The sequence below is a fragment of the Cydia pomonella genome, chromosome 3 (genome assembly GCF_033807575.1).
Source record: "Cydia pomonella isolate Wapato2018A chromosome 3, ilCydPomo1, whole genome shotgun sequence".
Classification (NCBI taxonomy): Eukaryota; Metazoa; Arthropoda; class Insecta; order Lepidoptera; family Tortricidae; genus Cydia; species Cydia pomonella.
In genome coordinates, this window is record NC_084705.1 from 219,040 (window position 1) to 245,591 (window position 26,552).

The 26,552-nt window shown below is 47.7% G+C and overlaps 1 protein-coding gene across 1 annotated transcript; it reads left to right on the forward strand.

Annotated features, from left to right (window-relative positions):
• On the forward strand, window positions 1-26,421 carry LOC133515697 (DNA replication licensing factor Mcm3). Its single transcript, XM_061848239.1, has 14 exons — window positions 1-143; window positions 227-504; window positions 4,123-4,297; window positions 4,589-4,827; window positions 6,389-6,628; window positions 9,312-9,476; window positions 12,846-13,044; window positions 18,496-18,644; window positions 19,182-19,272; window positions 19,650-19,865; window positions 21,975-22,115; window positions 22,710-22,799; window positions 23,844-23,992; window positions 25,409-26,421. The coding sequence occupies exons 1-14, from the start codon at window positions 72-74 to the stop codon at window positions 25,608-25,610; spliced, it is 2,406 nt and encodes an 801-aa protein (XP_061704223.1). The 5' UTR covers window positions 1-71; the 3' UTR covers window positions 25,611-26,421.
• Window positions 26,422-26,552: the final 131 nt, after the last annotated feature.

Genomic DNA, 26,552 nt, shown 5'->3' on the forward strand with positions numbered 1-26,552 from the left:
GCGTTTGTAAACGCGTTTATTTCTTTGTTATTTCATTTTACAAGTTTGTTATTGTTTTATAATCCATAAAAATGGAAGATGGCGAATTTGATCAAAGGTTGCGTGACTTACAAAGAGAGTACCTCGAGTTTTTGGACGATGAAGTTAGTACGATACTAAAGTAACCTCAAATCTATTGTTTAGCGTCATTATTCTAAAATGGTCGTGGTTTTCTTAAATTTTCTAGGAAGATCAGGGTATTTACATGGAAAAGGTGAAGCAGATGATAGCGGACAAGTCGAAACGGCTGGTCGTAAACATAAATGACTTGCGGCGCAAGAGCCCGGAGCGCGCGAAGAACTTGTTAGAAAACGCGTTCGAGGAGCAGATCGCGTTCCAGAAGGCGCTGAAGGAGTACGTGTCGTCAATGGACCCCACCTACGCGAAGGTGCAGGAGGAGTTCTTTGTGGCCTTCTCGGGCAGCTTCGGCACCAAACATGTCACACCCAGGAGCTTAACTTCCAGGTAGGTTTAATATACAGTGTAAACTATATATATTTTTTATTTATACCCTTATTTCAGGCAACTAGCGGCCCATGGACAAATACCTTAAGACTAGCATACACATTATAAAAATATATTTTAAAACTAAATACTACATATAATGGTTCACTCCCTATAATGTCAAAATTTTTGGCTGTAGTAGAATGAGAAGCATACAGACAGACATGTTAAAAACCCAAACCAGGCCTCCTTATTCCAATGCAAGCACAAAATATAACACAAAGTTTTTAAATTTCTTAATATGGTGTAAACTCTACTAAATAAAAAAAAAATGGCTGGAATGCACAGATCAACCCCTATAGACTGAGCTATAGGACGACTCACGGTCACAGCCCGTATGGGGTATAGAGCAGCTGACCGATGAAGTTAAGTACTTAGGACTAACTCTCGACAGTAAACTCAATTGGAACAATCACATCAACAAACGTATAGACAAGGCGGGAGTTGTCTTTTGGCAGTGCAGAAGGATGATTGGTAAGAGGTGGGGACTGAACCCGAAAATCACCCTTTGGCTCTATAAGACGATAATCCGCCCCCTACTCTGTTACGGTGCCCTGGTTTGGTGGCCAAGAACAAACATAGGCAACGTACGAGACAAGCTACAAAGACTCCAAAGGCTCGCATGCGCGGCCACCACTGGCTGCACGAGGTCCACTCCAACTGCAGCCATGGAGGTCATGTTAAACCTTCCACCGCTGCACCTACACATACAGCAAGAGGCCAGTCTCTCAGCGGTAAGGTTGCGAACCCTTAATATATGGTCTAACAGCATAGGAGCTCTCCACACAACATGCCTGGAAAAGGTATATGACGAATTTCCAGTGCTTAGGTCGGGCACGGATCGGATTCACAAACAAGCTATCTTTGACAAAAGGTACAAAATACAGTTATATGAGGACGACAACCACGAAGGACTCAATCTCCGGGAGCTGAGAATCTTCACTGATGGGTCCAAAACAGACAGCGGGTCGGGCTCCGGAACCTTCTCAGAAGACCTGAACATGTCAATCACCACACCGCTAGGAGCCCATAACTCGGTATTCCAAGCTGAGTGCATGGGCATCTTAAACGCGGCGGCTGCCATCATTGCAAGGAAGGTAGTAGGATCCTCCATCCGCATACTCTCCGACAGTAGAGCAGTCTTAATGGCTCTAAATAGCCATATAATTACATCCAAACTTATACACGAATGCCACGAACGACTTATGGAGGTATGTCATAATAATAATAAGATCACTTTACAATGGATCAAGGGACACAGTGGATCCCGGGGTAACGATGCTGCGGACGAGCTTGCCAGGCAAGGATCGGGTGCGGGGGCGATTGGTCCGGAACCGATTCTTCCGATACCGTTTAGCAAGGTACGCTCAATGCTGCTGGCACGTACAGGGAAACTACACACAGAACACTGGCTGAATCAGACTGGATGCAGACAGGCAAAAGAAGCCATGCCTGGCATCAACGGAAAGCTCACAAGGGCGCTCCTTCAACTAGGGAAGGTCCGACTGAGTATGGTAACCAGTGTCATAACAGGTCATGGACTATTTAACAAACATCTTTTCATAACAGGTGTCACAGACAGTCCCTTATGCCGAGGATGCATGGAGACAGAAGAAACAGCCTCTCACGTGGTGCTGGAATGCAGCGGAGTGGCCCCATACAGGGCAAAACATCTCGGATCCCCGAGAGACCTCCCTGAGGTCCTACTCAACATCAAAGGTTTGATAGGATTCCTCGAGGAGTTGGGCTGGCAAGAGTAGCCAACCCTCCACCCCCCCTTGTCACGCAAAATAGGCGCCAGTCGTCGAGTTGCGGAAAATCGCCCGAACTACAATACAATACAATGGGGTATAGAGCACATATAAGATAGCACGCGCGCTGCTCCGATTAGTTACGCCCAAATTTACGACCTGTTGGCAGTGTGCTCGTTTGTACGAAAATAAATCGTAAATTTGAATTTGTTCCCTAATAATGGTATATTGCAGCGTAAAATGGTGTGGCAAGTCATCTCAGTCTTCCAAATACAAAACAGATGGAATAACATTCCATAAGTAAGTCAAATTCATTATTTTGTTGAAAATTGTTCCTTGTCCGCGGGGTTCATTATATACTGGTCAATATGGTTGTACTGAGCGGGAACGAAGTACGCCTGTCCCTTTTCGTCAACTTGAAAATGCAATGTGCTATTCCCTTTCACATACACGAATAGTGGTGTGACAATGATGGTTTCATCTGTTGCGGAAAGTTCGTGCTTTTGTGTGTGTGCGTGCAGAAAACTGTGATTCTTTTTTATTTTTTATTGGGATAATTAATATGTAGTTTAGTTATTTAGTTGGTAGTTTATCTCAGTAGAATGATCATTATTGAGATAGTATCAATATAAGAAATGAAATAAAAAATCCAAATTTTAGCAGGCTTTCTCCTAGTTGCAAACGTTCAAAGGCTCCTATTGTCCCTAATGTGACGAGGCAATTTCCTCACGCAGAAAACGTCCAGTGTAGAAGTGCCTCGGACGAGGCGGCGCATGCGTTTTCCTCGCCCGAGCGCGCCGCCTCGGCCGAGGCACGTCTACACTGGTCGTTTGTGCGTGAGGAAATTACCTCGCGCGTATGCTCGCTTTGTGTGGACCCGGCTATTGACGACAGATTCTCATACGCTTCAACGCTTTGCTGCGACGACGCGTCGTGTGCGGACTTCTTTGAACTTGTATGTGCTAGTAGCACTCTCGTTCTACGCGCGTATTACGATACGCTTACGCTCCGTGGCCTTAATCTTCTGATGGATTATATATTTATACAAATAATGTTCAATTCAATTTCAGAAAAAATGTTTTTAGTGCAACTGACTAAGGAGATTAGTAATATTAGTTGACACTGATAGTTATAAAAAATTGTGTTTATACCACTAGCCAACATTTTAATCATCGTATACAATGCTGTGTTTTTTAGTTATAGAATTAATTAATCTAAAAACTTAACCTGAGTAAAGCTGAGCAAGTAAGTACAATATCATATACCTCTGTCTTCTCAGCATATTTTCGTCCACGGCTGAACATATGCCTCTTTCATGGATTTCCATGTTGTTCTGTATGCGATGGTTCTAAGCCAGGCCGTCTTTCTGATATCGTCCGACCATCTGGCTCATGGTTTTCCATCACCTCGGCTTCCCCATCAACGTCTCCAGAACCCCACTCGCTGGCCCCATTGGTCATCATCCCTGCGACATATAGACATATATGGCCGGTCCAGTCCCACTTCAGCTGCGCAATTCTTTTGGCGATATTGGTAACTTTTGTGCGTTGGCAAATGTCCACATTCCGAATTCTGTCTTGCAGGGATATCCCGTGCATCGCGCGCTTTATAGCTCTCTGTGCCACTTTTAGCTGGCGGACCCTCCAACATTCAACGTTCATGTCTCGCATTCGTAGGTCATTACTGCATTAGTTGTAAACCCTGGTTTTCAGTGCCTGTGGGACTTTTGACTTGAAAACATCGCCCATCAGCTTGCCAAATGGGGCGCATCCCAACTGAATGTGCCCACTAATTTCAGCATACAACATCATATATTTTGTTTATGCAGGTACTTGGGCAACCTGATCTGCGTGGAGGGCATCGTGACACGCGTGTCGCTTGTGCACCCCAAGGTGGTGCGCAGCGTGCACTACTGCCCCACCACCAAGAAAGTCATGGAGCGCAAGTACACCGACCTCACGTCCTTCGAGGCCTTCCCCACCACCGCCATATACCCCACCAAGGTAAGTTTTTGGTGTATGATCTTAGTGAGTGGATGCTCGTGGAGTGGACGTGTTCATGTTATACTGGTAACCACATGCAAACGTGATCAGCCTTAGGGCATGCTACACAGCACTTTGCTGCTGTCTGACGAGGTGACTTTGTTGAAAAAATGACATTTCCTAAGACATTCTTAAGGGATAAAGGTAAAGAACATTTTGGGAAAATTTTGTGAATTACCAAAATATAATGTATCCATGACAAGCAAGAATAAAAGCGACGTCTTTACGAAATTATTAAATTTTTTTTTTCAGGATGACGAAGGCAACCCTCTAGAGACAGAGTATGGGCTGTCCCGCTACAAGGACCACCAGACGCTGACGGTGCAGGAGATGCCGGAGCGCGCGCCGGCCGGCCAGCTGCCGCGCTCCGTGGACGTGGTGTGCGACGACGACCTGGTGGACCGCTGCAAGCCCGGCGACAGGGTGCAGGTGGTGGGGAACTACCGGTGCCTGCCCAGCAAGCAGGGCAGCTTCACAGCTGGAACCTTCAGGTATGTTCACTAACACAGCTGCCGCGCTCCGTGGACGTGGTGTGCGACGACGACCTGGTGGACCGCTGCAAGCCCGGCGACAGGGTGCAGGTGGTGGGGAACTACCGGTGCCTGCCCAGCAAGCAGGGCAGCTTCACAGCTGGAACCTTCAGGTATGTTCACTAACACAGCTGCCGCGCTCCGTGGACGTGGTGTGCGACGACGACCTGGTGGACCGCTGCAAGCCCGGCGACAGGGTGCAGGTGGTGGGGAACTACCGGTGCCTGCCCAGCAAGCAGGGCAGCTTCACAGCTGGAACCTTCAGGTATGTTCACTAACACAGCTGCCGCGCTCCGTGGACGTGGTGTGCGACGACGACCTGGTGGACCGCTGCAAGCCCGGCGACAGGGTGCAGGTGGTGGGGAACTACCGGTGCCTGCCCAGCAAGCAGGGCAGCTTCACAGCTGGAACCTTCAGGTATGTTCACTAACACAGCTGCCGCGCTCCGTGGACGTGGTGTGCGACGACGACCTGGTGGACCGCTGCAAGCCCGGCGACAGGGTGCAGGTGGTGGGGAACTACCGGTGCCTGCCCAGCAAGCAGGGCAGCTTCACAGCTGGAACCTTCAGGTATGTTCACTAACACAGCTGCCGCGCTCCGTGGACGTGGTGTGCGACGACGACCTGGTGGACCGCTGCAAGCCCGGCGACAGGGTGCAGGTGGTGGGGAACTACCGGTGCCTGCCCAGCAAGCAGGGCAGCTTCACAGCTGGAACCTTCAGGTATGTTCACTAACACAGCTGCCGCGCTCCGTGGACGTGGTGTGCGACGATGACCTGGTGGACCGCTGCAAGCCCGGCGACAGGGTGCAGGTGGTGGGGAACTACCGGTGCCTGCCCAGCAAGCAGGGCAGCTTCACAGCTGGAACCTTCAGGTATGTTCACTAACACAGCTGCCGCGCTCCGTGGACGTGGTGTGCGACGACGACCTGGTGGACCGCTGCAAGCCCGGCGACAGGGTGCAGGTGGTGGGGAACTACCGGTGCCTGCCCAGCAAGCAGGGCAGCTTCACAGCTGGAACCTTCAGGTATGTTCACTAACACAGCTGCCGCGCTCCGTGGACGTGGTGTGCGACGACGACCTGGTGGACCGCTGCAAGCCTGGTGACAGGGTGCAGGTGGTGGGGAACTACCGGTGCCTGCCCAGCAAGCAGGGCAGCTTCACAGCTGGAACCTTCAGGTATGTTCACTAACACAGCTGCCGCGCTCCGTGGACGTGGTGTGCGACGATGACCTGGTGGACCGCTGCAAGCCCGGCGACAGGGTATGTTTACTATGCAAGGAAATGGTTTTATTTTATTGATATGGTTGACTGCTGCATCAGACAACTTTGAGAAGAAGCTAACACAGCTGCCGCAGAGAATTTACGTAGTAGCCATATATTCATTCGAGATGACGTGCCATAGCCATCACTACCGTATAATAGTCACAGCCCTCACCCGTTATTAGTTTTCAGGTCTGCTCATTGCATGAACTGCTAATGGGTCTTTGGTTTTCATTATTTATGCATATTATTTTTTTACAGAACCATCCTAATAGCAAACAATGTGACCCAGATCAACAAGGGCATGGACCTGGCCATCACGCTCGACGACATCAAACTCTGCAAGCGCATGGCCAAGAGGAAGACAGAAGACATGTTCGAACTGCTAGCCAAGTCACTGGCGCCTTCCATCCATGGCCATGAGTACATCAAGAAGGCTATCCTGTGCTTACTGCTTGGTGGCATGGAGAAAGTGCTGGCAAATGGCACCAGGCTCCGAGGGTGAGTGGAACAAATTTCAGCTATTTTCTTGGGAGTAGTTGGTAAACGCCAAGATAAAACGGGCTAGTTGATGTGTTGTGATCATGAAAGTGTTTCTAACTCGTACAGTCCCAACTAGCAAAAGAGTCTCAGGTTGCGCACTTTATAAGACTGATGAGCTTATAGAGCTCTTATTATTGTTTTGGAACATATCATCACTCTTATATTAGTCTTAGACAAGCTAGTACCGGCTTTAGTAAGGACAGTCTTATTACCTGGTCTTATATATGTATATAAGAGCATTTTATAATACTATTATAAACCTCTTGCTCTTACAACAACATTTACGAAGTCTCATTGAACTTGAGAGTGCCTGGTCTTATATCCCCTTTCTCTAAGTACATTTGATTTTATATTAGACTTTATAAATGCTATTGTAAGAATGTAAGACTAATATTAACATAGTATAATAATATTATAAGCCTCTTGGTCCTACAATAACATTTACGAAGTCTCATTGAACTTGAGAGTGCCTGGTCTTATATCCCCTTTCTCTAAGTTCATTTGATTTTATATTAGACTTTATAAATGCTATTGTAAGAATGTAAGACTAATATCAACATAGTATAATACTATTATAAGCATCTTGGTCCTACAATAACATTTACGAAGTCTCATTGAACTTGAGAGTACCTAGTCTTATATCCCCATTCTCTAAGTTCATTTGATTTTATATTAGACTTTATAAATGCTATTGTAAGAATGTAAGACTAATATCAACATAGCATAAGAACACTGTAAGTACGTACTTTTCTGATCTTATTTAAAGCTATAAACAAGCATAATAAGATCAACAGCAGCACTTTAGTAAGATATTAGAGTGATATAGGATAAAGATACTTATATCACAAAAGACAAGATCAATATAAGATCGTTTGATCTTAAATCGATTTTGGGAACAATATTGTAAGTATGATATTTAATTTAATTTTTTTTGTAATTTAAAGTAAGGGTGTAATTTTAAATAGGTATGGATTACGACAACTGGAAAAAACGTTCGAGAAGTGATGGTTATCGGCGGAAAATACAGAAGTACAAAAAAATCATAAGTAAATCAAATACATATACAGCTCCTGCCAAGACAAGGTAGTGTTGGTGAAAATATTAGTGAGGGTTCTGTAGGTTCTGCTTGCATGAAAGATGTAGAGGTTGAGGACAATGTTTCAGTATGTGAAGTTAATGATTTTAGTGAAAAAGAATCTTCGACCGAGGACGAAACAGATTATGAGAAAGATTTTGCCTTAAAAAGTGAATTACAAAAATGGGCGTTAAAATTTAATATCCCTCATGCAGCAGTAAATGGATTGCTAATTATTTTAAACAGAAGACTAAATAATGTTCTAGCAAAGGACGCAAGGACACTGCTTAACACAAACAAAGAGATTGTGCAAATTAATGAGTTGTCTCCTGGAATGTATTGGCATAGTAGCTTAATAACAAGACTTGTATATTGTGTTTCCCAAGGCCATGTTAAATGTTTTAACATGCGGAAGTCTTTCTTCATCAAGTACTGGTCTATATCCATAAATACAACCATTTTGCATCACCAACCTTGTCACTTAAATAAAAAAAACATTTAGTTTATTAGTATGTGTCAAGTGATCTAGTAAGGATAAACAAATGTATTTAGGGTTTTAGTAAGTAAACCAAGGAACCCTAATTAATTCAACATGGCCATATCATTTGTATTCTGAATGTAGAATTTAGTGTAAATAATCTTATAATAGTCTAATAGTGCGCTTTAAAAATACACCTACAGCTATGGCTGACTATCAGTACAAATAAAGAAATAAAATAATTATAAACGGATACAAATACCATATTTGATCAGGCGCATGAAGTTTGAAGTGTAAAATAGGGTCTACTTTACAGTAAATAATATTTTCCCACGTGATTACTTACCGTAAAACATAAACACACACGATGATAACGAGCACGTTATTATATTTAAACATAATTCATAAACAGTTAGATAAATACTTACACTAACATATTTTTGTCACGCTGCTGCATTTATTTTACTCGTACACTTATACTTCACAAATAGAATGTTTCAACTCTGTGTGATCTTACAAAAAATCTAAATAAGCTTATTTAGGCTCATAAGATTCTAACGTTGGACCAATATAAGCCTATGTAGGCTTACAAGATACTTACGTAAAAGCGATATTAGCCTAAGGTAGCTTAAATAAGTTTTGGTAAGATTACTGTAAATGCAAGCAGCATTCAATTAGACTGATATCAAAATAAATACGCTTATAATTTGTGCCCAAACCCGGGCTTATACGATGCTATAAAATCAATATAAGAGCGAAAAAATTGTAGTCTTGAGACTATTCTAAGCGTGTTTTTGCTAGTTGGGAGTGGTCATACATAGCAGTGGCACAGTGCTTTATGCAGTACATTTAGAATAATAATAAATTCTTTATTTCAGACTTTGTTGTCCATAGAGTCTAATAAGTAATTTTAATCTTGAAGTAAGACAGTTATTCCATACAATTGGCACTACGTCTTGTCAGTGCAGAACGCAGCAGTGTGATTACATACAAAAGGTCCATGTTGTCTTTTTGCTTTCTTCTTTTTGTTTTTTTTATCTGTTTTCAAAATGTGTTTGTTACTTATTGGTAACCTTTTTGTCTTGCAGAGACATCAACATCCTGCTGATCGGCGACCCGTCCGTGGCCAAGTCGCAGCTGCTCCGCTACGTGCTGCTCACGGCGCCGCGCGCCGTCACCACCACCGGCCGCGGCTCCTCCGGCGTGGGGCTCACGGCGGCCGTCACCACCGACCCGGACACGGGGGACCGCAGGTACTTATTGTGTTGGTTACTGCTCACGGCGCCGTCACCACCACCGGCCGCGGCTCCTCCGGCGTGGGGCTCACGGCGGCCGTCACCACCGACCCGGACACGGGGGACCGCAGGTACTTATTGTGTTGGTTACTGCTCACGGCGCCGTCACCACCACCGGCCGCGGCTCCTCCGGCGTGGGGCTCACGGCGGCCGTCACCACCGACCCGGACACGGGGGACCGCAGGTACTTATTGTGTTGGTTACTGCTCACGGCGCCGTCACCACCACCGGCCGCGGCTCCTCCGGCGTGGGGCTCACGGCGGCCGTCACCACCGACCCGGACACGGGGGACCGCAGGTACTTATTGTGTTGGTTACTGCTCACGGCGCCGTCACCACCACCGGCCGCGGCTCCTCCGGCGTGGGGCTCACGGCGGCCGTCACCACCGACCCGGACACGGGGGACCGCAGGTACTTATTGTGTTGGTTACTGCTCACGGCGCCGTCACCACCACCGGCCGCGGCTCCTCCGGCGTGGGGCTCACGGCGGCCGTCACCACCGACCCGGACACGGGGGACCGCAGGTACTTATTGTGTTGGTTACTGCTCACGGCGCCGTCACCACCACCGGCCGCGGCTCCTCCGGCGTGGGGCTCACGGCGGCCGTCACCACCGACCCGGACACGGGGGACCGCAGGTACTTATTGTGTTGGTTACTGCTCACGGCGCCGTCACCACCACCGGCCGCGGCTCCTCCGGCGTGGGGCTCACGGCGGCCGTCACCACCGACCCGGACACGGGGGACCGCAGGTACTTATTGTGTTGGTTACTGCTCACGGCGCCGTCACCACCACCGGCCGCGGCTCCTCCGGCGTGGGGCTCACGGCGGCCGTCACCACCGACCCGGACACGGGGGACCGCAGGTACTTATTGTGTTGGTTACTGCTCACGGCGCCGTCACCACCACCGGCCGCGGCTCCTCCGGCGTGGGGCTCACGGCGGCCGTCACCACCGACCCGGACACGGGGGACCGCAGGTACTTATTGTGTTGGTTACTGCTCACGGCGCCGTCACCACCACCGGCCGCGGCTCCTCCGGCGTGGGGCTCACGGCGGCCGTCACCACCGACCCGGACACGGGGGACCGCAGGTACTTATTGTGTTGGTTACTGCTCACGGCGCCGTCACCACCACCGGCCGCGGCTCCTCCGGCGTGGGGCTCACGGCGGCCGTCACCACCGACCCGGACACGGGGGACCGCAGGTACTTATTGTGTTGGTTACTGCTCACGGCGCCGTCACCACCACCGGCCGCGGCTCCTCCGGCGTGGGGCTCACGGCGGCCGTCACCACCGACCCGGACACGGGGGACCGCAGGTACTTATTGTGTTGGTTACTGCTCACGGCGCCGTCACCACCACCGGCCGCGGCTCCTCCGGCGTGGGGCTCACGGCGGCCGTCACCACCGACCCGGACACGGGGGACCGCAGGTACTTATTGTGTTGGTTACTGCTCACGGCGCCGTCACCACCACCGGCCGCGGCTCCTCCGGCGTGGGGCTCACGGCGGCCGTCACCACCGACCCGGACACGGGGGACCGCAGGTACTTATTGTGTTGGTTACTGCTCACGGCGCCGTCACCACCACCGGCCGCGGCTCCTCCGGCGTGGGGCTCACGGCGGCCGTCACCACCGACCCGGACACGGGGGACCGCAGGTACTTATTGTGTTGGTTACTGCTCACGGCGCCGTCACCACCACCGGCCGCGGCTCCTCCGGCGTGGGGCTCACGGCGGCCGTCACCACCGACCCGGACACGGGGGACCGCAGGTACTTATTGTGTTGGTTACTGCTCACGGCGCCGTCACCACCACCGGCCGCGGCTCCTCCGGCGTGGGGCTCACGGCGGCCGTCACCACCGACCCGGACACGGGGACCGCAGGTACTTATTGTGTTGGTTACTGCTCACGGCGCCGTCACCACCACCGGCCGCGGCTCCTCCGGCGTGAGGCTCACGGCGGCCGTCACCACCGACCCGGACACGGGGGACCGCAGGTACTTATTGTGTTGGTTACTGCTCACGGCGCCGTCACCACCACCGGCCGCGGCTCCTCCGGCGTGAGGCTCACGGCGGCCGTCACCACCGACCCGGACACGGGGGACCGCAGGTACTTATTGTGTTGGTTACTGCTCACGGCGCCGTCACCACCACCGGCCGCGGCTCCTCCGGCGTGGGGCTCACGGCGGCCGTCACCACCGACCCGGACACGGGGGACCGCAGGTACTTATTGTGTTGGTTACTGCTCACGGCGCCGTCACCACCACCGGCCGCGGCTCCTCCGGCGTGAGGCTCACGGCGGCCGTCACCACCGACCCGGACACGGGGGACCGCAGGTACTTATTGTGTTTGTTACTGCTCACTCGTCTTTGAGCTTTTCAAACCCACTTTAAAATTACGAAAGTTCTCGTTTTGCTGGGATATCTCGTTTTTAAATGTATTTTCGCTGTTTTCCCAAAGACGGTATGTATATTACAAAAAAAATTATAGTCTGTAATTTCACAATTGGTCCGTGGATCTGATGTTTAAGGGTCCTGAAGAAGTGGGGGGAACTTTTTAAATATTTTCCTACTCTACTGTTATCTGTCATTTATGCATTCATTAACACGAATATAAGAACATACATAAAAGATTTCAAGAAAAGTCTATATTGTCTATTCCTCATAAAAGCTCTTGTGCTTTTATAAGCTATAATGTTACTGCGATTAATGGCTACCAACCTAACAAAACCAAAACGAATACAGTTTTAAACTAAGTGCATTGCTGCCAACTTACAAAATATTCATTTGGTTGCATAGTAAAAATAATTACTTCATAAGTCAGAAACACGCATGTGACACCCGTAATATAGCAACACCCATAGACTACGAAGACCGCTTAGCGTTGCTTGTTAGTCTCCGTAGGCTACGGTGGCCAAAATTGAGAAAAAACTGTCCAAAAAATTAATTTAGCAAGTAGCAAGTACCAGGGCCTCATGAGTTACGAGGAGGTGTCGCCGACCGGCCGGCCGCGGCCCGGGGCGGGCCGGGCGCGGAACAAGGTATGCTCGCGCGTCTTGGCTATATACTTTTGCTATAATTTGTTTACCTAAATTAAGATTTATTTTGTTGACTCGTAGGAAAAATATTGTATGCAACGTTGTATAAGTAGGTCAAAAAATTCTCGTGGCGTATTCCTTTACAATGTTCGCCTACGCCTTCGGCTCCGGCTCACATTGTAACTCACGCCACTCGCCTTTTTTGACCCTTCTTATACAACTGTTGCATAAAACACTATTATATGTTTTACATAGAAAGACATTAGTATGATTGTACCGAGTGATTTGTCGTCCAGGTTGGAGGCGGGCGCCATGGTGCTGGCCGACCGCGGCGTGGTGTGCATCGACGAGTTCGACAAGATGTCGGACATCGACCGCACCGCCATCCACGAGGTCATGGAGCAGGGCCGGGTGACCATAGCCAAGGCGGGGGTTCATGCAGCTCTCAACGCGCGCTGCTCCGTGCTGGCCGCCGCCAACCCTGTGTACGGCCGGGTGGGTACATGACACACAGACAACATGGCGGACACCGCACCATCCACGAGGTCATGGAGCAGGGCCGGGTGACCATAGCCAAGGCGGGGGTTCATGCAGCTCTCAACGCGCGCTGCTCCGTGCTGGCCGCCGCCAACCCTGTGTACGGCCGGGTGGGTACATGACACACAGACAACATGGCGGACACCGCACCATCCACGAGGTCATGGAGCAGGGCCGGGTGACCATAGCCAAGGCGGGGGTTCATGCAGCTCTCAACGCGCGCTGCTCCGTGCTGGCCGCCGCCAACCCTGTGTACGGCCGGGTGGGTACATGACACACAGACAACATGGCGGACACCGCACCATCCACGAGGTCATGGAGCAGGGCCGGGTGACCATAGCCAAGGCGGGGGTTCATGCAGCTCTCAACGCGCGCTGCTCCGTGCTGGCCGCCGCCAACCCTGTGTACGGCCGGGTGGGTACATGACACACAGACAACATGGCGGACACCGCACCATCCACGAGGTCATGGAGCAGGGCCGGGTGACCATAGCCAAGGCGGGGGTTCATGCAGCTCTCAACGCGCGCTGCTCCGTGCTGGCCGCCGCCAACCCTGTGTACGGCCGGGTGGGTACATGACACACGGACAACATGGCGGACACCGCACCATCCACGAGGTCATGGAGCAGGGCCGGGTGACCATAGCCAAGGCGGGGGTTCATGCAGCTCTCAACGCGCGCTGCTCCGTGCTGGCCGCCGCCAACCCTGTGTACGGCCGGGTGGGTACATGACACACGGACAACATGGCGGACACCGCACCATCCACGAGGTCATGGAGCAGGGCCGGGTGACCATAGCCAAGGCGGGGGTTCATGCAGCTCTCAACGCGCGCTGCTCCGTGCTGGCCGCCGCCAACCCTGTGTACGGCCGGGTGGGTACATGACACACAGACAACATGGCGGACACCGCACCATCCACGAGGTCATGGAGCAGGGCCGGGTGACCATAGCCAAGGCGGGGGTTCATGCAGCTCTCAACGCGCGCTGCTCCGTGCTGGCCGCCGCCAACCCTGTGTACGGCCGGGTGGGTACATGACACACAGACAACATGGCGGACACCGCACCATCCACGAGGTCATGGAGCAGGGCCGGGTGACCATAGCCAAGGCGGGGGTTCATGCAGCTCTCAACGCGCGCTGCTCCGTGCTGGCCGCCGCCAACCCTGTGTACGGCCGGGTGGGTACATGACACACAGACAACATGGCGGACACCGCACCATCCACGAGGTCATGGAGCAGGGCCGGGTGACCATAGCCAAGGCGGGGGTTCATGCAGCTCTCAACGCGCGCTGCTCCGTGCTGGCCGCCGCCAACCCTGTGTACGGCCGGGTGGGTACATGACACACAGACAACATGGCGGACACCGCACCATCCACGAGGTCATGGAGCAGGGCCGGGTGACCATAGCCAAGGCGGGGGTTCATGCAGCTCTCAACGCGCGCTGCTCCGTGCTGGCCGCCGCCAACCCTGTGTACGGCCGGGTGGGTACATGACACACAGACAACATGGCGGACACCGCACCATCCACGAGGTCATGGAGCAGGGCCGGGTGACCATAGCCAAGGCGGGGGTTCATGCAGCTCTCAACGCGCGCTGCTCCGTGCTGGCCGCCGCCAACCCTGTGTACGGCCGGGTGGGTACATGACACACAGACAACATGGCGGACACCGCACCATCCACGAGGTCATGGAGCAGGGCCGGGTGACCATAGCCAAGGCGGGGGTTCATGCAGCTCTCAACGCGCTTTGCTCCGTGCTGGCCGCCGCCAACCCTGTGTACGGCCGGGTGGGTACATGACACACAGACAACATGGCGGACACCGCACCATCCACGAGGTCATGGAGCAGGGCCGGGTGACCATAGCCAAGGCGGGGGTTCATGCAGCTCTCAACGCGCGCTGCTCCGTGCTGGCCGCCGCCAACCCTGTGTACGGCCGGGTGGGTACATGACACACAGACAACATGGCGGACACCGCACCATCCACGAGGTCATGGAGCAGGGCCGGGTGACCATAGCCAAGGCGGGGGTTCATGCAGCTCTCAACGCGCGCTGCTCCGTGCTGGCCGCCGCCAACCCTGTGTACGGCCGGGTGGGTACATGACACACAGACAACATGGCGGACACCGCACCATCCACGAGGTCATGGAGCAGGGCCGGGTGACCATAGCCAAGGCGGGGGTTCATGCAGCTCTCAACGCGCGCTGCTCCGTGCTGGCCGCCGCCAACCCTGTGTACGGCCGGGTGGGTACATGACACACAGACAACATGGCGGACACCGCACCATCCACGAGGTCATGGAGCAGGGCCGGGTGACCATAGCCAAGGCGGGGGTTCATGCAGCTCTCAACGCGCGCTGCTCCGTGCTGGCCGCCGCCAACCCTGTGTACGGCCGGGTGGGTACATGACACACGGACAACATGGCGGACACCGCACCATCCACGAGGTCATGGAGCAGGGCCGGGTGACCATAGCCAAGGCGGGGGTTCATGCAGCTCTCAACGCGCGCTGCTCCGTGCTGGCCGCCGCCAACCCTGTGTACGGCCGGGTGGGTACATGACACACAGACAACATGGCGGACACCGCACCATCCACGAGGTCATGGAGCAGGGCCGGGTGACCATAGCCAAGGCGGGGGTTCATGCAGCTCTCAACGCGCGCTGCTCCGTGCTGGCCGCCGCCAACCCTGTGTACGGCCGGGTGGGTACATGACACACAGACAACATGGCGGACACCGCACCATCCACGAGGTCATGGAGCAGGGCCGGGTGACCATAGCCAAGGCGGGGGTTCATGCAGCTCTCAACGCGCGCTGCTCCGTGCTGGCCGCCGCCAACCCTGTGTACGGCCGGGTGGGTACATGACACACAGACAACATGGCGGACACCGCACCATCCACGAGGTCATGGAGCAGGGCCGGGTGACCATAGCCAAGGCGGGGGTTCATGCAGCTCTCAACGCGCGCTGCTCCGTGCTGGCCGCCGCCAACCCTGTGTACGGCCGGGTGGGTACATGACACACAGACAACATGGCGGACACCGCACCATCCACGAGGTCATGGAGCAGGGCCGGGTGACCATAGCCAAGGCGGGGGTTCATGCAGCTCTCAACGCGCGCTGCTCCGTGCTGGCCGCCGCCAACCCTGTGTACGGCCGGGTGGGTAGTTGAGTACGGTAGTGAGGGAGTGTGCTTAAACTGCAGGGGGCAGCACGAAAGATGGCAGATTCTCCAACGCGCACGGTCTCTTTTGTCCATGTGCCTGATGTGCCCCTAAAGGCGACAAACATTTCTAAAGTTTTATTTTGGCTTGTAATTTTCACCACAAATTCAACGAGTATATTTTTGCCTGACATCACCAGTGTCAGAATTCCACACAATTGGCTACTTGACAGTTTTTTTGTAAATAACGTCAATCGATCTTGATTCTCCTGAGGATCAAATGTCTATATAGGACTCGTGGCATTTAAGCAACACAAAGGTCAGAAATGAGAGTTAAAGTCTGACGCTCGCACTCGACGATTGAAACGCCTCTAACAATGTGATATTGTAAAGTGACGTCACATTACATTAGTCTGTCCTAAATGTATGGAAGATCAAGAAAATTGCTATTTAGGCCCTGAACTATTGCGTTTATAGATATATAGTTGTCATTTAATTTATTTTTTAATAAAATGTAAGGAATCGAATGGTACCACTTTCTTTGAGTATATTTTAAATCAATTATTTATTATTTCTTAGTCAATTTGTGTAATAATGTCCTATAATATTTTTTTATTTATTTATTTTTTATTTTCTTATTTCTTTTTTTTTTTTTTTGAGACTTGAAGATGTATTTTTTTATCCCTTTCATTATTTTATCCATTTAACTAAATTTTGTTATAATATTCAACATATGTCAAGTACCCAATTAAAAACGAAGGATGCTGGAGCACAACCCGTGGTGCCCTATTGATTTTTCGAAAATAAATACCCCGATTTTCGATTCGCCGACAACGATTCGCAGACGGGTTCATTGGCCGAGTAACGATTGGAAGAATGACATTACGCATAATAGTCGTTTGCACGAGTAGTCAATACGCAGAACATTGATACGCATCTTTACTTTTCGTAGAATAATCATTTAGTAACTCTCACAATTACCCAAGAAACCATTGGCCGAATGATCATTTGGCATTAATATTGATTAGCAAAACTTCCCTCTTATTTATGGCTAGACTAGGACATGACTAACAACAACAACAACTTTTAGTTTGAGTCTGATAAACATGGTTTTGATACATTTAATTATATACAGGGTGGGCAAATAAGAAGTATACATTTTGTTTATAAATTTTAACTATATTAAGTTCAAAGATCATTAAGTATTGTTTTAAAAATATATTATTCAGGGTTGGCAAATACATGCGGAACAATGTCTGACATATGTCCACCACTAACAGCAGGCAAATGTAAGCCCTTATCATCGCAATTTTCAGCATATTTTTGCACATTTTCGTAGTTATCTTAGTAAATTCGTGTCATAAAGTCGGTTTTAATTGTTTAAATTTCATCAGCTTCTTAGCTGCAAAATTTGGGGAATTGGTATGCCAATCACTGTTACTTTTTCTCGAAATTAATTGAGCAATCAACGTATTTTAAACAACACAAACATTTGAGAAAATAATTGCTTGCTGCTAGAGTAATGCTAGAGTAAACATTTAGCAGAAATTATACCGGGTGTTTCCTGTAACACGAGCAAATAATTAAACCATATATAGTACTCCTAAAACGATATAACTTTACATTAACAACTTTTAAAAATTATTACCCCTGTGAAATACCAGTTTTACCCCCAGTTTAGGAACCGCCGCAGGCTAGTTAGTGTACCATACTATCATTATTAATTAATCCGGGCGCCTGGCAACTGTTCAGCGGTGGGTGTGACAGTGATTGGGCAACAAAGGGGTTGTAAAATCAATTGAAGGTGTGCAATTTATAGAGCTCTGTGTTTGGTGCGATATTATAGCGAATTATGTATTTCATTACCCCTTTGTTGCCCATCCACTCTCACACCCACCGCTGAACAGCTGCCAGGCGCTCGAATTAATTAATAATGTAAAAAGCCCTTGAGGTCTACTTGCAGAATAAATTTTTGAATTTTGAATGATAGTATGGCACACTAACTGGAGAGATTTCGTTGCTTTATAAATTACAGGCCTAGTTCCGCAGAGCTAGCTCCGTCTATAGCGCAGGAGCGCTGCACGCAAGTTAGACTACCCGTTTTTACCCAACTGCATTAATTAGAGGAAGTGTCGTCTATAGATAGCGACACTATCGCGGTGCTCCAGTGGCAAGCGTACTGTAACAAGCTACCTAAAGATTAGTCCTTAACCTATGCAACACATATGGATAATGGAATTTTTGTTTGCCCCCCAGTATGACCAGTACAAGACACCCATGGAGAACATCGGCCTGCAGGACTCGCTGCTGTCCCGCTTCGACCTGCTGTTCGTGATGCTGGACCTGGCCGACGCCGACCACGACAGCCGCATCTCCGAGCACGTGCTCCGGATGCACCGCTATAGGTATCTTCCTGCTGTCAGTTGACAAGGACCTACCGCACCACATAACCACAGCCTAAGAAATAATACAGTCGGTCGACGAAGGCGTCTAGACAGGGCAACCGTGCGGGGTGCGAGAGGCGGTCCCTGAGTTTCATACGCGCCATTGTTCGTATTCAGGGATATGATTTTGAGGGCTGACGCGTGTCTTGTAATCATCAATCAATTTGTGGACAATACACACCCATGACGACTTTTAAAAAAAAGTGACGCCCGCCATCTTTTTTTCCAAAATAGACGCCATTTGTAAAATTAGTACACATAAATACAATACATACATACATGAAACCTAAAAACATTTCCCTCCTCTTTTGGGCAGTTGTGTAAGTCTCGACAACCCTAGGTAGGTACGGTGACCTTGAGCGGTGTCGGCATTTACGCAAACATCAAAGGCGTCGGCCCACTGTTACTTTTTACACTGTGACATAACATAACATTTGACATCCGTTATGTGGACCAGCATTATTATATTACTGATTCTGTGATATGGTTGTTGTGCAGAAATCCGAAAGAGCAAGACGGAGAGGTGCTGCCGATGGGCTCGTCCGTGGAGATGCTGTCCACTGACAACCCCGACAACGACGAGGTCGAGGTCAGTGCACTTCGAGTACCCAACTCATACTAACTTAAGCTAATAATTAGCTTAACTCGCGTATTTTTGGCCACTCGCGCGACATTTTTTGAAGAGGTAGGTCTCCATTTTCAAGCACTAACAGGGCACGAGTAGTTTAAGCTTTTTACCTAGGAGCCCCTAGCCCTAGGAGCCCGATTGTACTAAACGAAATTTTTGAAATATCGTTTTGGGATTCCATGTTTTACAAGCTTGAATTTAATTATTCCTTATTTCTTTAACAAATTATAACAAGATCTAATTAGTACCATACGTAATGCTAGATCACCTCGCCTCACGCGACTTGCGTCTCAATAGATAGTCATGCTAGCCGCACATAATTGTTCTGTTATTTCTAGGACGCAGAGGATTCCATCTACGAGAAATACGACCCGCTGCTGCACGGCAACATGCGCAGCAAGAAGGAGCGCATCCTCTCCACCAAGTTCATGCGCAAGTTCCTGCACATAGCCCGCCTCATGAAGCCCAAGCTCACGCAGGAGGCCTCCGACGCCATCGCCGACGAGTACGCCAGGCTGCGGAGTCAGGATACCATGGACAGTGATGTTGCCAGGGTAAGTTCCTGCACATAGCCCGCCTCATGAAGCCCAAGCTCACGCAGGAGGCCTCCGACGCCATCGCCGACGAGTACGCCAGGCTGCGGAGTCAGGATACCATGGACAGTGATGTTGCCAGGGTAAGTCTCTTTTACTGTACTGTTTCTTGGGTTGTTCTACTGCTATCAATAGATGGCGCTTGTTCGCGCTCTATACTATTTAGAGCACGATTTTTGGGAGCTTTCATAGAGTTCTACATAGCTTTATTTAAGTTTTTCGTGTCTCCAGACTCTGTCTCCTAAGAACAACACCCGCTTGTAAGAAACTTTTATGGTGCTTGCGTAGCAAAAGACCTAGCCTATAATATTTGAATAGAGAACTTAGTGAGTTGTCAAATAAAAAGACGTGTTTACAAACATGAAAATATAATAATTTATAAAAGTTCTTTCGAGTTGTGTGTTATCCATCCACCGTGCAATTCCTCTGCTTTAAAATTTTTGATGCGAACATTGTTTGGCCTGTGTATGGATTAGGCACTTGGACGACCTGCCCGAGAAAAAAAAAATCACTAAAAAATATATTTTTTTACTTTCTCTTATTTAGAACACGATATCGAATATGATCTTAATCGGATGGTAGGGACCATTTGTTATATCTTGTATTTTAACCATTAAAAAAATTATATGACTAAAAATTTACTTTTATATTTTATTTTATTATTTTTTTTTATTTTTCTATTGTTGATTCGAAATAAATAAATAATTGAATTGAATTAAACACAAATGGGTGGAAACACAATTTTTACAGCATTTCTGAGAGAACTTTCCACTAGCAATTTAGGTTAAACTATCGTTATTTATGGTATGGGGAGTTAAATACCGGAATGGAAATGATATAAAATAGTGCATTTCGATGCTAGTGCGGAAAGTATGTACGTATTGTTCACGAGTACCGAGATATCTTGCCACGAGCCGTAGGCGAGTGGCTAGACGTGGGACGAGTGAAGAATGACATTTCCGCACGTGTATCGAACGACGTTTTTTAATACAATTGCGAAAAAATAAGAAAAACAACAAGTACTTTTTAGGGTTCCGTAGCCAAATGGCAAAAAACGGAACCCTTATTAGTCCGTCTGTCTGTCCGATTATGTCACAGCCACTTTTTTTATGCATGTTCTATTAGACAGAAACAATTGTAAATATAAAATATTATACTATTATTACCAGGGCTCGAACAAATCATGCCAATGACGTCAAGCCGCCGATGTCATCGGTATGATTTGTTCGAGCCCTGATTATTGCCTAAGTATCGTTATTTACGATTATTTGTGTATCGTATATTTAAATTGTATGAAAAAATATATCGAATTTTGTCTTTGGAAGCATAAAACATTCTTGCGGTAAGTAAAAATGTCTCTGCATTGACAGGCGTTTCGGCAGCTATTCCGTTCCATTCAGACAACTTATCAAGAACACTTTTTCAATATTCAATATTAAAAAATAAACGCGTTATAATGATGAAGAGGTAAGTAATAAAATATGAAATATTTATTATTCTTACATTAACAGTAGGCTTTTATGTTGATTACGACTTTTAAAGGAAACTAACATTAACACTCATCAATAAGTAGTCATGAATTGGAACAGGTGGAAAAGTGAAAAGCACTAGTTCGCGAAATCCAACTTTCCGCACGCTAAACAGCTACGTAAAGTAGCACTTTGTGTGTAACTGCATTAAAAAAATCATTTAAAACCATTTAATTGTTGATCGTAAAAAAAAAAATTTGGTACCTACTTAAAAGGCAAGACGCACTAGAGCAGAAACATATCACTTTCTGTACACCTCTTAGATCAACAATGACCCACTTTTAGAGCATGAGAAATGCAAAAAAAAAATACAGTACATATTATGGTGCTACTTTTTCGCACTAGTGTTAGTTAAATTTTTGACATAGTTACGTAATGTGCTAATTATCGCACTACTGCGGCAAAGGAGCACCATATGTACTGTAAATAACTATTGTACTACTTTTTGTTCTTTGTACTATTGTATGTTTTCCAAGTATTGTAAAATTTGAGATTGTGTTGGTAAATAACCGGTCGGTGTCATGCCGTGTGTCTCTCACAGACGCAGCCGGTGACGGCGCGCACGCTGGAGACGCTGATCCGGCTGGCCACGGCGCGCGCCAAGTGCCGGCTCAGCTTCCAGGTCGCGGCCGACGACGCGCACGCCGCCATCGAGCTGGTGCAGTATGCTTACTTTAAGAAGGTGACTGTTTTACTCCAACTGACACCTTTTTGTTTCAATTTATAAAATATTTATATTTTTGTGTCAGTCCATGTACACTTGCGCCCTGTGGACCGGATATACGCAGAAATCGGACGGTGCTCTCCGGGCCCAGTGTAACAATGCCTTCGGGGTGCTGATGGGGCTGAAGAAATATTGTAGTGCGTCGGGAATGTTTGCGGAAGCTCGAACGGATTGTTTTTATACAATAATCCGTAAACGTGTCGCCTCCCTGATGCACAGGATATGGAACAGCACCAACGGCATCCTGAAAGCCATTGCCGAGAGATGGGACAATCCTATCTTATTTTTCTGGGTGAGAAAACATATGCTGTCGAGTTTTATCACCCGGAAAATATTTTTATAGGATTATTTATGTTTTATTAATTTAAATTTATTAATTTATTGATAGTCATCATTGTTTACCAACCATTTTTCTACACGTGTAACTACTAACAAAAATATGGATTTGAAAAAAGTCTAAGATAAAATAAATTTATTCATTCATAAAAAGCCAGTTTATGACGATCATGATAGTAATAAGTTCACTTACAAATCGTTTCGTGTTCTAAACAGGTGCTGACGAAAGAGAAGCGTCGCAAGCGGCGCGCGTCCGGAGACGAAGAGGAGCTCGCCGAGCCCGGCGCCAAGCGCTCGAGGCGCACGGTAACCATGCTCGCTCTATACTGGTCTATGTCGGTTACACGTCTCGTAACACGCGTCCACCGTGATCACGACGTCTGCCAGACTATGCGCGAAGTGAAGGGTGTGTAAGACGCCACGTTGGACTTTAACGGGGACGGCGGTGACGAAAGATTGGCGAGAACGAAGTGTAAGAGGAATACCTTTGTTCGGCGGTGGGAGACTAGGCTTGTCATTAAAATAAAGCGCCTACGTATTCTTGAACTCATTTAGATACAAAAAATCATTTTCTCACTGTTACATGGCTCCAATGGCCGATATTATTAATTTAAGTCATAATTTTAAATTTAAAAGAAAATAAAAACATGCACAAATAATTGGAACTAACATGCATTGTCTTAAATTCCTAATGAGTACGAAAATAACAAAGTATGAACATGGGTCGAGACATGTGATGGTGCAAAGAATAGGCGCTGGCTCAGCATGAAGCTGCGGGGACCCGCCGGTGGTATACTGCCGGAACCTAAGAGTGGGGATGCTAGAGACGCCGCATAGAATGAACTACATGTCAATTTAGACCGCTAGGTAGATAAGGCCAATATTGTCGCTCATATTTAAACAATTCAACGAATAAAATACGTAAGATTCCTTAATTTTATTTTGAAACGTCGAATTGCGATGAGATGTAGCTTTATATTATTCATTGTGTAAATACTATCTATGTGGTTTTCATCATCGTATGAGGAATTTATATTTAAGTATAGGTATTTAAATCATCATCAAGTAATACATTAAAGTTTCAAGTTAAGAACCATACTTTTTGCAGTATGTAAACATGTAATTAGCGTTTTTGTCAAAAATACGGTTGAGATTCGATTCTTCGTATCGGTGGTGGGATATCATTCCGGCACTTTGTCGCTTGGTACTTGAAACTTATGGTACTTCTTCCGCGAAAAGATCGCGGTTCGTGAGGTGGAATGGCTAAAACCGAAGCACGATTTGCCCGGACCTCATGGGATGACGACGAGCTTTTCGTGAAGGTATTGACATCGACATGTATAATTTCAGACCGGCGCCGACGAGGAAGACCCGTACGCGCTGTCGTCGGACGAGGAGGCGGCGCCCGTGCTGCGCGCCGCGCGCGACGCCCGGCCCGAGCCCCCGCGCGCGCCCCCGCCCCCGCGCCCGCACGGACACGCCTCCCTCGACGCCGCCAGGTTACACGTCGTCCTACCGATATCATCATATCCTCGTGCCACTAATAAAATAGTACATTACGATACAAGTGCGAAAAATAGGAAATTCGAAACGAGTGGCGATAAATTAAAACACGACCAAAGGGAGTGTTTTAAATCGACACGAGTTGCGAATTACCTATTCGCACATGTATCGTACAACGTTTTACAGTACATATGGCCCTTTAAATGTTCGACACAGTAACGTAATATGCTACTTCTCGTACTAGTGCTATAAAGTAGCCCCATATGTACTGTAAACAAAGATTTTCATTACGTGGAACACTTTTTTTAGGATGGCTAGCGACTATAACTTGCATTACTGTGATAATTGTGGTTTGGCTCTGATTAAAATTCTAGACAATGTAATTTTTTACGCCCCTGTTCGATAATGTGGCAATAGATGGTCTAAAACCAAGCTGGAAAGTGGGCAGTAGCTGTAGCACCTGAACTACTACTACTACAATGTTTCATTGTTATCATCATCTGTCATTGGTGATCATTGTTATCATCATCATCTGTCATTGGTGCGAGTAAAAGGTCTTTTTTGGCGCAACTTTTGCCTTCAAAAACAAAAATTAGGTTATTTATAGGACCAATTACTTGTATTAAAAACCGGCCAAGAGCATGTTGGGCCATGCTCAGTGTAGGGTTCCGTAGTACGGTACCTTTCACGCGAGTTAAACAAATAGGCAAATTTGTATAATCAGTACCTAATTGAAGTCCTCTTACTATAAAGGGGAAACTTTTTGCGATAACTCAAAAACAGCTAAGGGGGCGTCCACAAATTACGTAACGCAAAATTCCTAATTTTTTGACCCCCCCACCCCTCATGTAACAGGACCGTCACGCTTATCTGGGACCCCCCCCCCCCTCTTCAATTCCGTTACGTAAGCAATATAAGTTACCGCAAATTAGGCATGTGAAAAACAAAACATTTTTTTAAATGTATTATTATAAAATCGTGCGTGACGTAACGCAAACCTTGACCCCCCCCCCCCCTCCCCAACGTAACAGGACCGTAACGCTTACGTAAAAAATGAGTTCTTCTAGTGAAGAAAATATAAACGTCCCTGTCAAAAATACATCGCTCTATTTCAACAATTGTCCTCACGCCAATATAAATATTAATTTATATTAAAGTACTGATAATTATGCAAATGTTTTCTTATTTCCTCGCAGTAGTCGTGAAAAGCACTATGAAATGCCTCTTCCGGAAACGCTAAAGATGGACTCGTATTATTTGAGCGGTTTTTCGTCCTCTCCCACAATGTACTATTATAAGCTACTAATTTGACAGACGCCTATTTCTTCTTTTCTACAACCAGCAATTCTGGATCCAATCGAATATTTTTGTCGAGCAACATTTTATAAAAGAAGGGTGTTATTTACGCGCAGACTGGCGCAGTTCAAGACGGCGCTGCACGAGCTGTTCCGCTCGGAGCGCGCCAACTCGCTGCCGCTGGCGCGCATCGCCGCCTTCGTCAACGACAAGTTCGCGCACGCGCAGTTCGCCCCCGCCGAGGTCACGGCCGCGCTCGACAAGATGACGGCCGACAACCACGTCATGGTCGCCGACGACATCATCTTCCTCATCTAACTGCAGCCCACGGGTCTCGTATACCTAAATCCGAGATTGTGCCGATGACATCTTAGTTTTTAGTTAGATCGTTCTGTCGGCGTGGCTAAGTGAGAATACATTTTATTTTGTATGTATACCTAAAAACCTAAACCGACTCGGTTTTATTGCTTTTGCGTTTAATATCAGTAAATAAGATCAACTAAAGTTATCCCGCCTCGTTTAAGTGATCTGTTTTTGCTTTCAATGAAATATCGGATTTCAATATTACACAAGTTGTTTTTGTTTTATTTGAACATCTAGAAATTTGATTCATAATTTCATTTCAAAATTATGTATTGATTCTATCGAGTTAACAACTATCCCGCCTCGATTAAGTGATCTTTTTTGCTTTTAATGAAATGTCAGATTCCAATATTGAACAATTTGTTCTTGAATGAATGATCTAGAAATTTGATTCACACAAAGTTCTGAATAGGCGGGTCCACACAGAGCGAGCAGCGTCGCGAGGAAATTCTCTCGCGCGGCAAACGGCTCATGTAGACGTGCCTCGGCTATTTGCCGCGCGAGGAAATTTCGTCGCGACGCTGCTCGCTGTGTGGACCCGCCTAATAACTAATATGAAAATCATGTGTTGATTCTATCAAGTTAACAACAGTGCCTTAAAATAAGTACAAATCTCATCACAATGGTTTGATTGGTGAGTCCCACCTGTAAAGTACAGCATTTTGAGAATGCCGCTTGTATTCGTTACTGTTACGTGTTAGCTATTAAGTTTGTGTTTAAGTACTACATTAAGTGAAAAATCTGAATAAACCGATTTTATAACATCCTTATCTTTTTTTAATAAAAGTTAATAATCACACTATGATAAATTGTGAATTATCAATTTGTCATAGTGTGATTATTCATTTTTTATAATGTCAATTTTGCTCTAGTTTCTTTCGAAATAAAAAACCAAAA